At 46.7% G+C, this 15,683-nt stretch overlaps 1 protein-coding gene across 1 annotated transcript in view; it reads right to left on the reverse strand.

Moving 5' to 3' along the window:
* Positions 1 to 15,683, reverse strand: part of LOC119394428 (macrophage mannose receptor 1) — a 74,315-nt gene that overhangs the window by 25,393 nt on the left and 33,239 nt on the right. The window contains exon 6 of the mRNA XM_049415780.1: positions 9,506 to 9,756. Within this exon, the coding sequence (XP_049271737.1) occupies positions 9,506 to 9,756 (251 nt within the window). The remainder of the gene's footprint in view (positions 1 to 9,505; positions 9,757 to 15,683) is intronic.

Consider the following 15,683-nt stretch of genomic DNA (forward strand, 5'->3'; position numbering starts at 1 on the left):
AGCAGTGGCGCCGATGTTCCACCCCTATTTGTTCCGGCGATGCGATGGAGGTAATTTATAATGCGGTTGATTTTGTTTCCGAAAAGAGATACGTATCGAGTTCATCTGGGCTGGAGAGGTTAACACCAATGAAGCGATATATGCTTTTGCGTGATGCCTATTGTCTGACCGTCCACAAAAATACAAACCTCTCCCCGTAAAGGGAGCCCTGAGTAGCAAGCGAAGCAGCTCATGGGTCGACTTAAAGTTCCGTACGGTTAAATTGTTACGAACCACAACCGGTAGCAAACCTTGCGGCTGTGCCCGAAGCTCCGGTCCAGGAACTCGCGCTTAAACCTCGCGTCCGCGCCATCCGTGCCGGGTTGCAGCAGTTGCTTCAAGCGTTTCGCTGCCTTCGCCGCCGACTAGCGTTGCCGCGCCGCTTTGGGATCCGCTGATCGGCGTTTACGCTTCGCTTCGGCTTCGCGTTGTGCGTCGCTTACATGTTTCCTTGACGGCGTTGACGTTGCGCTTCGGCTACGCGAGCCCTCGTTGCTTCCGTGGATTATTGCAGGCGGCCTTTACGGCGTGCTTCCGCTTCTCTCGCTCGAAGTTCGTGGTCGGCTTGCCGCCTCTGCCATTTCGCGGCAGCGGCTCGAGCCGTCTTTTCCGCAGCAGTAGCAGCAGCATTGCTGCCGGTGGCGCTCACTGTGGCGTTGACGGTGGCATTGCCGGGAGGAAAATGAGCGGAGCGCGCGACGGTCATTTTCATCTAGCGGAGTTGCCGTCGCGCCTCTAGCGGTCTCCTCCGGAAGCTTGGGCCAACTGTTGCGGTGTGGACGGCGCAGGGAGGGAACAGGCTCGACCATAAGCTGCTTCGCATCTAAAGGTTTAATGCTCTTTCGTTCTCGTGAAGGGCAGAACCACAGACCTGGCGTGAGAAATATGCTTGCCTCGCTTCTTGGGGTAATCACCTACTGCATTTATTCTTTGCCGAACACGATGTTTGAAGAATTGTAGAAATTTGTGAGACGTACATATGCATATGTTTTCTGCATACATAGATACGTTTAAGCCATCAGGCAGCACCTCTGAAAGCCTTGCCATTGCAGCGTTCAACTGACGCGGACTTATAGCCTCCACATGGGGTACAACTCTGTATACTTTGTAGAACTCCCTTTCGCCATTACTGGCAGAAACGTAGATTTGTCTATCCCGCAGGAAGTTGGCGATCCATTTTATTTTATTGCCAGGTATCCCAAGGAAGGCAAGTTCGCATAGCACAGATTGGTATATCTATGAACACTGCAACAGCGATGTTAGCACTGTTCATCGCATGTTCAACAAGCGTGACCAGCTCAGGGATGCAGTCCGTAATGCTACCGTCGTCACCGTCGAAAACTAGCAATCTGTTCCGGAAGATTCTTGTTAGACCATTTAATCACTTTTCTAATGTCACTCATTTTTTCCATGACTTCAGAAATGCAGCTAGTGTGGCTTGCTGAGCAAAATCAACTTATTTCCTGACTTCTCTGACGTGGAAGCATGTGTAAAGGTAATGTGCAACAGTTGCGTACGGCAGGAGAAAATCGACCACCAGTTGTATTGAGGCTTATATCAGGGACAGCCTGCGCTTATGATGGATAATAACCGCACCGATGCAAGAGCGCTGCCGTACCGGTCAGCCGAAAGTAATGCTTTTTAAGTAGGGCTGTGGGAATATGAACATGTCAACCTCGAAGCGAATTTGAGTAATCAAAATGATGCGCAAATCAAATCGAATATTTTTCTGATATTTTCCAACATCAATGGCTGAACTAGTGATTTCGCAAAAAAAAAATATCACCGAACAGACCTGAAAAGGTAAGTTCATTCTACAGAAAATAATATAAAGGAAATTCATGCATTGTACACCACTATTGCTTGACAGCGCCACATACGCTGCTGCTTAATGTTTTCCTCAAGGATGGGTATCTGCTGTGAATGTTTGGGAAGCAGCGACACCGCTGTGTCTGTCATCATTCCTCCGTACAACAAAAACAGCCCTTCACTACACACTAATGCGGATGTGTTGATATCTTGTAGTCGTAATATCTCTGAGCACGCTTTCTTAATCGGGAGGAGCAATAACAACTGATCCGCACGATGCTCATAACATTGTCGATATCAGGCTAACCACACGTGATGGAAACCTCATTCCTAGAGTCGAGTCCATACGCATGTTGGGCATGGTTATCGAATCCAATGGATCCAATAGGCTTACGATTACCAGGAAAACGAAAATGGTCATCAGACATATACTAGGGTGCCTAATAGAAGAGGAGGCCTGAAAGAAGACAATTTACTCCGGATTTTTCATGCCTTACTCATGAGCCACATCATGTACGTAGCGGCCATGCACACCTGGCGCAACTTCGAGAAAAAGAAGCTTAACATCCTCATTCGGAAAAGCATCAAAAGGGTGTTAGGCATTCAGATGACGGCTAGCAGAGAACGCCTCTGTCAATTAGGCGTGCACAATACGCTGGATGAAATCATCGAAGCACAAGAATCAGCCCAGCTTGCTCGACTATCCTTCTCTTTGGCAGGGAGACGAATCAGCTATTCTGGGCCTCAATCCAGTGTTGGCAGAGGAGAGAAGCCATCGAATCACCGAGAAGCAAAGAGAAAATATTCTTGTCGCACCGATCCCTCGCAATATGCATCCGCAGCAGAATGAGGGAAGGCATAGAGCAAGAGCAATTGCGATCCTGAATAAGATCAAGGATGATCCTCAATCGGTCCACTTCGGAGATGCGGCAAATATGGCCGCTCATCTCACTATGCCGTGGTCGCAATAGATAATAGAGGTGAAATTATCTCGTCGGCCTCCCTGACTGGCACCACCTTTTCTAAAGAGGAGCAGGTCGCTATTGCTTTGGCACTCTTGGATGACAAGAGGACGCAAATCTACTCAGATTCGAGATCGGAAGTCAGGGCGTTTGCCTCGGGCTCCATAGCGAAAGAGGCACATGACGTTCTTAAGAGCAGGACCATAACCATGCACACGATCATTTAGTTCCCGGCACACCTAGGTCAAAATTTAGATTCGCTCACCAACCTCAACGACATCACCCACTCCCAAGGGCGCGTACTAACTTGCCGCACGAGAGCAGGAGCCTTGTCACAGAGCAGGGTTCAAGAGGTCCGAGACACTTTATTCACATTTAATGAATTCGCGAAGCATTTCGATCTAGAAAGAAGAGTATTTCCTCCACCACACTAAAAGCTCACAAGTCCACAGGCGATGACCCTTAAAATGGTACAAACTAATTCTTATCCGAATCTCGCTTTCATGCACTGTCTATTCCCAAGTAACTTCAGCTCGAAATGCCCTGGCTGCGGGGGAACGTGCGACTTAGAGCACCTGCTTTGGCGATGCCCCTCGTTACGTGGGGATAAGGACCTCACAGAGCAGAACTGGAGCTCGGCCCTCAAGAGCTCGGAATATCAGCATGAACTTTGGGCTGTGCAGAGAGCCTGCGATGCGGCGGTTAGGCTAGGTCTAACTGTCCCCACGTGGGAGCAGCCCGCGGTGTCACCCTAAGGGGTGGCACTTCTACGGATCTTTAAATAAAGTTATTCTTACCGTACCGTACACTCTTGTTTGGTGGTTTTGTTAGTATAATTTCAGCATTCAATTGCAATAACATATCCTGCCTCATACGCATCACACTGGGGTGATATTCAGCACATGTAATTCTTTTTGCTGTTTTCAATACTTGTTATGAAGCTTTGTGGCCTTCGAATATTTCGAATAGCAAAAGTGCCTTAAGGATCGAATCGAATAATTCTGGTATAGAATATCCGCACACCTATTTAAGCTATTCTATTTTCAAAACACCTGCGAGCGTAAAGTGACTTCAAATACTTTATTCAAATTATGTCTACAAGAATCGTCCGTAAGCGCAGGTTAATGAACCAATAACTACGTCCTTTGTAGAGTACAAGGTCTAGCGTTCTAGGAACTGTGAAGGCGGCTGCTCTCCGACAGCGATAATACGAAACAAAATTTATCTATCAACCTTGGGGGTTCAAATAAACAGCAAATGGTAAAAAATATTCTAAGGCCCTCAGCTATATGGCTGTCCTCAAAGCCCTTGTGTTCCTCTTGATGTTCGACCGTCAATCAAGCGGACTAAATGTTTCTCCGCCATTTATTTGCTTGCTTTTCGTACAACAGCGCTATTACCACATCAACTGTGGCATATTACTGTGGCATCAACCGCGGCAGGCTACTTACTGATGGGTGGGTATATTAGATGAAGGGAATGGCTTGTTTCATCGTTATGAAAACAGTTTAGCCGCAATAACCGATTACGGGACAACAAAAAACTTACATAACTCATACACAACGCAAAAATCGCGTCACGCGCACAAACGTCAGTCGAAGAGAACAGCTGAGAAAGGAAGAAGACAGGGCGGGCCCTGAATGCCAACTGAGAGTTTACTGTGCGTGCAGACGTATATAGCTTGAAAAAATATAGGGGAGGAGTGAGGAAGTGCTGCAAGAGAACCAGGTTGCACATGCGCATTTCTCTGAAAATGAAAACAAAGTAGGGGGTCACGATCAGTCCTGGAGAAATCCGTGCTCCTTCTCAGTGAGGAGGAGCGAACTGGCGTGCATCGTAAAAGCCTCGCAGGTTTCGCATGAGCGACTCTCCCTATATCTGAGCAGGACCTTTGCGTCTTCAGGCTACGGTGCGAACCTGCATTTCGCGCCGTGAAGTCTCAGATTGCTCTCATGCTTAATCTTCAAGTTTGTCACACGCTCCCGCAGGGGGGTTCATGTTCACTTATTTGGCATAACAACTGCCTGCAACTCAGGCTACAACTCGAATAAATCAACTACTTCTTGTGTTCCACTAATAAACAATTCACACTTAACAAAAATTTTCTCGCTGCTTTCTTGTTTTAGTTTATATTTGTGATCTGCATCACTTTCAAGTGAATACAGTCGTGCTCGTGTCTGTTCACTCTAAGGCAATCATTTTATTGCGATAGCAATTATATGGACACTCTCGGCGGATTTTGCCGTTGTCGTCGCCTTCATGTCCCGGATATTTATATGTATGTATATATAAATAAAAGCCACAAATAAAAGTAATTCAGAAGAAAGAAATTGCGAAGCCCTCGACCGGGGTGTCGAACCTGCGACCCCTCGCTCCGCAGATCACTGGCTTAGTCAATTACACGCCTCGTTCGTCCTCCAGGATACTAACGGCAGAATACAAACGCACGCGGCGTTGGGTGAAACGCATGGGACGCCACATGTGACGAAATTAAAATTATGCGAGACGCGGGCCATCCTGAATCGCTCCCCGCGCTGCGTTTTCGTCGTATCACTGGCGACCCACGCTAGTTTTCCATTTTGGGGTTGTAGCGCCACGCCACTCGCGGCTTTTTCCCTGGCCAGTCGGCCAGGGGAAAAGAAAAGCGTCCCGTGGCTCGTGGTGGCGCTAGCTAGTGGGAACGCTTTGGCTCTTGAAGACTTATGCCACAAGATGGAAGAAACGAGATGGCTGAACCAGAATTACAGTATATATGTTGCAAGGCGACCAGAATCCTGAGGCTAAAATTACAGCGCAAACCCACAAGACATCCACGAAGAAAAGAAACGTACAGAACTGCTTTACTCTATTATACGCCAATGCATATATAAGCCAAGGCAAACTTACCGCACATGCGCACACAACAATAGCTCTAAACCAAAACGTACAACAAGGATGATAGTGTATTATATACGTGAAGGCATGAAATTATATTCAGATGGCTGCAGGGACAACGAAGTAAAGAATAACTAAGAAGGACAAATAAGTGCGTTTGCGCTGTAATTTTAGCCTCAGGAATATGTACCAACTAAAGACAAATGAAATTTTATCTCAGTGACCAGAATCGACGCCCGCAGGGAACGTGAGCCGTGGCTTCACGTGCCACGGCGAAGAGCCTTCTTCATTTTCTTCTCTTGAGGTCGCGCGCTCTGCGGTTTTGTTTGCCGCCCAAAGGAAGGCGCTACAGGGCCTTGAGACAACGCGAGCGCAAGAGTCCGAGAGTGGCTTGCGTTCTGAGCATGCGTCTTGGCGGTTCGCAAATTTCTTGGGTTCCCAATTTTTAATATGTTTAGTGTTTCACCGGAGTTACGATGTGCGCCTTCGACTTGTACGTTGACATACAGGGTGTGGTCGACCATGCTCACACAATTTACTCTTAAGGGGGAGTTCTGTACTTCTTGTGCTTTCACCGCAAAGTTTGCGTTGAAGCTATAGACCACACGAAGGTCACTTTGCTCGCTGCAGCAGCCGCATTTACGAAAGGAGTGATCTGCTAGCTAGAAGAGCCAAAGTAGGGGTTATTTGAAGTAACAAATGTGACAGTTAGCGCTCGTCCTACCTATATCTGCGCGTTCTTCTCTTGCCTCATTCTTTGTGTTTGAGTAGCGCGCTGCAAGTCTCGAGCTGTGACAGTTGTTAGTTCGCACTCGCCTTGCGTGTTTTCTTTTCCTGCGTCCTTCTTGCTTGAGCAGCACGCAGCAAGTTTGTTGCTGCTTGCCGTTCTTCTTATCACAATCCAATTTCTTCCTATCGCATTCATTGCTTCGCCCTTGAGGCGAAACTGTGACTTTTTAGGAGCGAAGCTCCTTAAGGCGGCACCCGTTCGTCCCTCGTAGTCGTCGTGGTCGTAGTAGTGAGTAACAAGTCTTACGCTTTGACCTCCAAGGTGGTGCCGGTGGGAGATTTCTCCTGTGCGTTGTTGAACAATAAAAAATTCGCAGCGTGCGCGTTAACTAAAAGCCGAATTCTTCTGTCTCTCATTCCCCATTAGCAGCCATTGGCATGTTCCAGTAGGAAACGTTAGTAGAAGTAGAAGTGTAAGTGTTAGCTAAAAGCCGACTTCTTCTGTCTCTCATTGCCATTAGCAGCCATTGTTTACCTCCAAGGTAGTGCCTGGTGAGATTTCTCCTGTGCGTGATTAAACAATAAAAATTTTGTTCAAAACGCCGTTGATTGATGAAATAAACCAACGAAAGACGCCAGATGTTTTGTAAAAGCAGAACGAAAGAACGCCAGATGTTTTTCTTAAAGTGTAGTAGTAGTAGTTGCATGTAGCCACCTCGCCCGATCGTCAACGGGCGAGGTGGACCGGCAACGGCGCGAGAACCCTGCCGTACGAGAGTTAAATCACACTAAAAGACATACTTTGCGGGCGATACACTCTAGTGAGCTTTCAACTTTTCGTCTTAATGTACATGATAAGGAAATTATTTCTACGAAAAACGCAAGGCACACCTTGAGCAATATATTTGGTTTTGGGACGCTAAATGGAACCATGAGGCGATGCGAAGCCGGAGCACTTGCACGATCGCGTTCCGTTGGCTTTCGTTGGGCATGCTACCGACCTCGCGTCGTGGAACGCGCGTCCTGTCTTCCCTCTAGCCTTGCCTTTAATTCGCACAGGGCGAGCGGGGAATGCGGTCGCTCTTGGCGCTCTTTCGCTCGGGAGCGGACTTCTTCCTTGCATTTCACCGATCACAAGTGATAATGAAGGGACCACGTAAACCAACAGTACAATAAAAGTTTGATGTTTAATATATACACGATGTTTCGCACTCTTTATATTATGTACTGGGCGCATTTCACGGAAGAGTTTCACGGTTTACAGATGATTCCCTCCGTAGCTTCGCCCCACTCATCATCATTCACCCCGTGGATATGCTGTTTTTATCAGTCGCGGTTTGCCCGGTGAGCCCCTCTTTCACAAGTGAATTCCTTCCATGCACAAAAAAATGAGGAATAGACCGAGGTTGTCCTTTTCTCAGACACGCCCAAACGAGGCCCACAAACAAGCCAGGGAAAGTATAGCGAGCGTTATCTGTAGTTTTAGGACCGGAAATGTTTAGGCCGGCCGTAAAAACTTGGGTGTCCGCAGAAGACCTCAGGTGGGTGTGTGCCACAGGAATTGCGCAAGCCCAACTACCGAGTGAGTGCCACCCCTGCCTGAAGCCTCCTAAGCACGACTTCCTCCGCCCTAATAAGGTCAAGGGGGAGAGAGCAGTCACACGTTGGGGTAAGAGCGTGCGTATCCTGCCGGACAACATTTTTACGGGCACGGAGTGTATTTAGGGGTTGAGGTGGAAAGGGAATAGATGGCTGTCATCTAAACATGGAACTGACCGCATTTACCAGTGGGTGCTACATGCCCGTACTGCTCTGCTGCGGTGATGCAAGCAGGTGCATACCATTTTATATGGACATGCCAAGAGTTACAGTCGGAACGCTCCCGTCATCTCCTGCAAGCTGGCCTTCGCTACAGTGACACAACCAGTTATGACCGATGGATACATGACAACACATTCCACAAGACACTTCTTCACTTCATACGCAACACCGGCTTCGCGGCGCACATTTAATGCAAATATACACAACAAATATTATGCTTTAAGGGCAAGTCTATATCACAAATAAAAAGAAAGAAAAAGAAATTACCAAGTACAGCAGGTGTGGTCGTTAAACGAAAACTCTGATCGGCGAAGTGGAGAACGGGAAATACGTAAAAGAGAGAAAGAGGTAAAGAAAGAGTTCTCAAGAAAGAGAAAATAGAAACAGAAAAATAAAACACCGAAAGAGAGAGAGAGAAAAAAAGAAAAAGGGAGAGACAGAAAGAAAGCGATAGAAAGAGAGAGAAATAGAGAGAGAAATAGACAAATAAAGGAAATAAAGGCATAAAAAGATAGGCAGAGAAAGACGCAGCAAGAGAGAAAGAGATAGAATGGAACAGACATGAAAACAAGATGGAAAGAACAGAGAGCCAGACCAAAAGAGAAAGACAGGGAAAAGTAAAGAGAGAGAAAGAAAGAGATAGGAAGACCGAAAATGGCATAGAAAGAGAAAGAGACAGACACAAAAAGAGATACAAAAAACAGAGAGCCAGACAGAAAGGGAGAAATAAAGAGATACAAGGAAAGAGGGAGAGAAGCAGACAGACAGAAAAAAAGAGAACAAAGAGAAATAAAGATAGAAAGACCAACAAAGAGAAAGAATAGAGAATGAAAGATAGAAATAGAAAGCAACAGCTGCAAAAACAGATACAAGAAACAGAAAGAGAACGAAAGAGGAGAAATGAAGAAGAAAAGAGAAACAAAGAAGGCCACCCACCTGCGCCCTTTCTTCGCTCTTTGCTCCACCAGCGCGAAGCTGCCATAATTTTTTTTTAACGTGCTGTAACAATTACGAGATGACTCAAAATTAAGGTGGACGAATTGACGACATACGGCCGGTAGGGCTCGAGCCCACAATCTTCGCATCATGTGTGCTATGCTTGACCGAATGAACAACGACAGCGGCCGTTCCGCTGACCACTTTCTCGGGTATTTGTACAGGTGTAATTCTTGGTTTGTTAGCCAACGCCGCTCTAGCCATGGCGGCTAATTTTGGAACATACGGCGCAAGATCACTTACACTTCCGTTACGTATCAGGCTTTGTAGCTCACCTTCGCGTCTTGGAGACCGATCCAGAACAGGCCACCACGAAAATTGAACTTGACTGAGAGGAAGGCGTCCTCAAAGACATCTCTCACGTCGGCCAGCTGCCCTCCCTGTGCTAGACAGATCTCTGCAGCACGGTCCCAGTCCTGGTACAAACCCATGCGGTAGCACGACTGCCGGTACTCGAATGATCCCGGCAATGCCAGCTCGCATCGAGAACTGTTCTTTGCCGAAGGCTGGGGAGGAAGCGACCTGTCTGCAAACATCAACACGTAATTAATTGTTTGATATGTGCTGTAGGACGCAACAAGAATGCGCAGCTGTTTTTAATTTTTTTTATTTAAGAAGTACCTTAGAGGCCCTGTCGGGCATTCGGTAAGGGGGGCATTGCAACAATCAGCAAAGTTGAATAATGCAAACAGCAAAAAAAGAAATTTAACACAACTCGACCTTGGCTGAAGAAAAATAAGGCACAGAATTCACACGCATAACAGCAAACAAAAGACAGTCAATAACGAAAAAAGTGCGCATGGAGGCTCACGAAACATTTTACGATCGGTTATGGAGAAGAATTCATCGGGAAGACCATTCTAGTATGAGATGGCACGTGGTTCAGTGGATAAATTAAAAGCAGTAGTCTTATCAAAAATGCGCTTGAAGCTGGAGTGATTATGCAGTCTTGAGGGCGCATGGGTGGGTCTTTCGAGGGCTGCTATGTATGGTTTTATCGGAATGAACAAATTTGTGAAGTAGACTGAGCCAAGCAGCGTTGGGACTCATGTCTAGGGGCTGTAAGGAAAAATCGATCTTAATGTGCGTGATACTGGAGGTCATAATTTCGAGTTTTGTACCCGGTAGCTCTGTTCTTTACGCGTTCAAGCATGCATACTTAACCCTTTACTGCCGGCTGTCGCAAATTCGCGACATACCGAAAGACGCCGACCAAGTAACACAAAACGCGTTGCTGCCTTCAACGGCTGCTGTCGCGTATTTGCGGTGAACGTAGCTTTCAGCACGAGACATCTAGCGCCATCGCATGTAAGGTATGGCACGCTGGAACCCAGTGTTGTGTATCAGTTGCCGGAGAGCGGGAGGCACGTGCAACAGCTCTCACTTCTTCGTTGTCTTCTACCCGAGGGACATAACTTCCATCTCCTATAAAATTTTTTCGGTGTGAACGCATACAAGAGGTTGCACACGACATGTCGCGTTGTTTTGAAGTACGCTATTTCCTGCGCGATGCTCGCTTCTGCGGTGTGTCGCGAATTCGCGACATCCGGCTTTTGAGTCAGTCAGTTATGAACGCCGGTAAGACATGTTCGTGATGGACGTCCGCTCATTCACGGGGAAAAAAGGCTTCGCACGCGTTTGCCACCTGAAAACAAAAGTAACGACAGCTGTCTGAGTGACAGCGAAGATGACGATGTCGATCCCGATCCTCATGCTCAATCACGAGTGTCTTCATCGAGCAGTGAGGTTGAAGACGAAGATGTGGTAGACGAACCAAGCTAGTGCCTCTCTGAAACATGCAGTGCGGTGGAAAAAAGAATACTGTCAAGAACAGCGGGAAATCCTACACTGAAAACCGATCTTCCTCAATGTGACACTGTCCGAGCTCCTACTGAATATTTCAAGGAATTTTCTCTGACACCTTCATTGATCTCATCGTTCAGCAGAGCAATCTGTTTGCGACGTAGTAAAATCCGAACAAAGGACTGGCTCTGTCTCGTAGCGGGCTAGATCTATTTCTCGGTGCCGTCACCTTCATGTCATTCTGTTGACAACCAAGATGTCGGCTACTCTGGGCGGCGCGCAGTCTAGGGTCCACACAGTGGCCGACACAATGTCTTGTGATTTCTAGGAGGCAATGAAGTCAAACTTACAGAAGCGTAGCCAGAAATTTTTTTCGGGGAGGGGAGTTAAATCATCCTTTTTTTATGTTTGTGCGTGCGTTTGTATGTGTACGTGTATATATGCGCATGCAAAATCGAAAAATTTCGGGGGGGGGGGGGGGGATTCAACCCCCCCCCCCCTGGCTACGCCTCTGCAAACTTGCATTTAACAACACTGACGACGCCAAGTTACGTCGCCCTCAACAGACCCGCTTCATTGATGCGGCGATGCCATACTTGAGTTGCACTGAACATATTCCTATATTCAGCTACCATTGGCTTAAGTGCCGGTTGTCGCGAATTCGCGACATACCTAAAAGTATGCATTAAAGTAGCATTTGGGATAATACAACTGCTGATTTAAGTTAAGGTTGCTATTTAAAGCTGAAAGATGAAAAACACATTTTTTTTCTTCGGCGCTTTCATAATTCAGGCATTAAAGGGTTAAAGAAACTGGCGCAGCTACGCACTACTGGCGTGAAGACTGGAAGCAGCGAAGCTAGTGGCCGTCCGCTCTTCCTTTCCATCCTCCTCACCTCCACACCACACCTCCTGACCCTCAGTTCCATTTCCCCCCTTCTTGCTGTACTGTAGTATACATGGCTATGCTATGCTTTACCCTCTCCCCTCCTGCTTTCTCTTCTCAACAGACTGACTTCCTATTCCCACCCCTTTACTATACTATACTTTGAACATGGCTATGCTATGATTTCTTTCTCTCGCTTTGTTTCTTTCTTTCTCTCTCTCTCTCTCTCTTTCTGTGTGTGGTTCTTTTTTCTTTATTTATTTGTTTCTCTCTTTCTCTATCTTTATCTCCTTCTCTAGCCCATAGCAACGCAATCACGTTCCCATGAATGCTTGTTCTGTCACCGTGTCTGGAAAGCCGAGTGGTTACGACGCTCGCCTTTGGACCACGTGTGTACCCGGGCTGGAATCCCACCTTGCTAAGGTACTTTATTTCGTTATACTTATTTCTTCTCCTCCTCCTCTCCAGATCTATTCTCCTCTCCTCCTCCTTTCCTTCCTCCAAGGCATCGCTAGGCTACGCGTTGTGACGTACGTCATCGCTAAGAAAGGTTTTTCTGCGCACACCGAACGGCCTAACCTCCAGCTTAAACAGCTTTGATGATATTCTCGGCAAGTTGACCATACAGCGGATGCAAATCCTAACTGCGGGCATACAAGCAGCAGGTATGTGAATCTGCACACGCCAGCAGATGAAGTACGCAAGTTGCGCCGCAGAACACCAATCGTTCTGGTGCAGTAGCGAAGATTGTGGTAATATGCGAAGACCAAGATAGGTTATGATCCTAAGGTCGCGGATTGGATCCGAGCCGCGGCTGTCGCATTTAGACGCAGGCGAAATGCTAGAGGCCCGTGTACTGTGCGATGTCAGTGCGCGTTAAAGAACACCAGGTTGGTCGAAATTTGCGGAGCCCTCCAAAACGGCGTGCCTCATAATCATATTGTTGTTTGGGCACGTTAAACCTCAGATATCATTATAATTACCGTGATAGGTTAGGGGTGAGTTTCATACCAAAGTGCTTGTAGGCAGTGGAACGTGACAAAATAGTATTACTTAAGCTCTTTGTAAATAAAGAATTTGTGCGCTTGCGTGAGAACGATACAATTTTACATTTGGAAGGGATAAGAGGCTTTTCCATATGTTTGAAGGTCATGCTGCAGGTTGTAGTGATCATTAATGGAATTAATAGATCTTAGCAATATTGCTGCCATATGTCGGAGGTTTGACAAAGCTACCGATTCGGCGCCATGTTGGAGGCTTGTGTCCGAATCGTATTGCTGTCGCTGCTATAAGTTCTTGCTTGCGTCTGCTTTGATAGTAGGCAATCGGGGCGTAAGGGCCTGAACACGTTACCAGCATTCCCTAGTTATCACAGTGACAGTTATTACGTGTAAAGAACAGCGTCACAACGAGAAGATGTTACAAGTTTGTCACCCAGTCGCATGTAAGCTTGTCGTCGATAAGAATGAAGCTCTGCGCGAGGTTATAAATTTTGTGCTTGTTTTCAGTGTAGCGAATAAAGCGTTGTTAGCTGTCTGAATACAACGCGTGTAGTGTAGGATTGTTGGGAGCAGGCGCACTGCTAGGCACTGCTTAGCGCACTGCTAGGCACAGCGATGACGTTAAGAAAGTGCTGTTGACCCATTTCAAAGCGTATTTCATAAGGTATAGCCTATGTCGACCTGATGAATTGTGCATCTAATTTTAAATAAAGCGTTGTCCTCTTTTAATTTTGACATAAAGCATATTTTGCTGCAGTAGTCACTGACGTATGTTATGTATAGAATTGCCGCACGATTAAAATGTAAGAAAATTCCGCATATGCGCCTGAAAAGTGAACATGAAAAGTGTTAGTTGCTCCAAGAAGTAGGTGGCGATTAGCTAGCATTTTATTGAATGTCCTTCCGACATGTGCTCGTAAATAACAGAATACGCCAAGAATAGTCGTGTTCACATGGCCGCTTTCGGGGCCTCCTGGCTCCTGAGTTACAAGCCGTTGCAGCAAGGCAGTTTTGTGTAGCCGACTGAACGCTTGCGAAACCATCTTAGCGCGTAACGAGTGGTAGCACACCCACGGTCGAATGTAACACGTTTGCCGGAACAGCATTTTTTTCAGTTTCATACGAAAAGTGTCACACACTTGAAGCATTTGTTAACATTTAATAGCACAGAGGAGTGGATACAGGATTTTTTCCGAAGGGGGCATTTGTTCAGGACATTTGGGCCACCCATCTGAATTTGGCAGTGATAGCACATGAAATTCTTGAAAAATGCGCGTGTAGTGAAGCAAAACGCGCGCAAAGCATCCCGCCAAACTCTACCTTGTAAAACTCCACAATCGAAAACAAACTACAAAGAACACGCTCCAGCACAATCGGTCCGTTCACTGAGAATCGATGACGCGCACGTGCTACCTGTCTAACATGTATTTGTCATCGTAATCAAATAAAAAATACCGTTGTCAAAAGCAGTTATCAGTTATCATGCGCGATGCAGCTTTGAAGCCGGTTTATCTGTGCCTGCAAACACAAGGCGAAAGCTGTCTCGTTCAGCCATGACACGAAAAAGTGCTCTCTGATGAGTGCTGATGCTGTCACATACCGCATCTATTAAGAACGGCGAACGTAAGCACGGCGTTAGTCGTAAGCAGTAGCCGGAGCAACGAAACGATCTGGCGCTTTTCGTCGGCCGCGAGGAAATCTGGAGGAAAACGTGGAGGTTGCTGGATTGAAGGTCTTGGTATATTCAGACTCTTATATTGGGTGCACACAATCGCAACAGTGCCGCAAGATTGACGCACACTGTTCGTCATCTTCATAAGAGGGCACCCCCTCATTACACTGGCCAAGTGGTAACTTGTGTCCAGTATGTGCTGCGATATTCGACATACAGAGACGTCTCATAATATGCCGACTCGTTCTCGTTCTTTAAGTTTTCTTAAAGCATTTCTTGGATGTTTTCTAATGATAGGATATCAAGCTTATGTGGAATATGCGAACCAATTATTTGCGATAGTGTATTTGTGCTGCCTCTTTCTTTAAACCGACGGCGCCCTATTCTTTGCGGATACGATATTGCGATCATTAAGAGAGAAAGCCTTCTGTCACTATGGAAAGCGTCTCTTAGAGAGAAGTTGAAGAAGAAAAAACATATGGCAGCTCCACTAATGTGAAACCCGAGGAAGTGCGTAGCACTGGCACCCAGCGATTCCCGTTCGTAGAGCCCCACTGCTCCGTTCACCTAGGCGTGGATGGCGCCAACATTTGAGGTAAGCATGTAGGGTTTCCCCGGCACAAGTAGAATCTTTTTAGGGAGATTCGCAAACTCGGTGTGCGACATGTGAGCTACCTGTTGTTGAGCTTTATCGACTTCCTGCTTGTTACGGCAGTTGCGATACCCGTCGTCTGCAGCGAGTTCCATCAGATTGTTTCCCCCTTCAGATGTAGCAACGCAGCGCCCGCGAAACGCATGGGGAGGGTCATTCGCTCATGATTCGCTAGCTCGGTGAGGCGGTGGCGTCCTCTCTTGCGCGTCGCCGGAGTCAGTCGCATGTTTCCGAAATGCTTTTAGCAATTTTAACCTAATTATTAGAATTACTTCTGGGTTATTTCTGTTAATTATATTATTTTAGACCTTGATCGTTTATTTTAACCCATTTTGAGCATTGCCAGCCTTGTTATGGCCTGTATTGAGCGCTTTACAGTGAGCGTGTGCACGCCACATGATATGTATATATGAACGATAAGCCGGGCCCCTAAAGTGCTC

This window comes from Rhipicephalus sanguineus, chromosome 5 (genome assembly GCF_013339695.2).
Source record: "Rhipicephalus sanguineus isolate Rsan-2018 chromosome 5, BIME_Rsan_1.4, whole genome shotgun sequence".
NCBI lineage: Eukaryota > Metazoa > Arthropoda > Arachnida > Ixodida > Ixodidae > Rhipicephalus > Rhipicephalus sanguineus.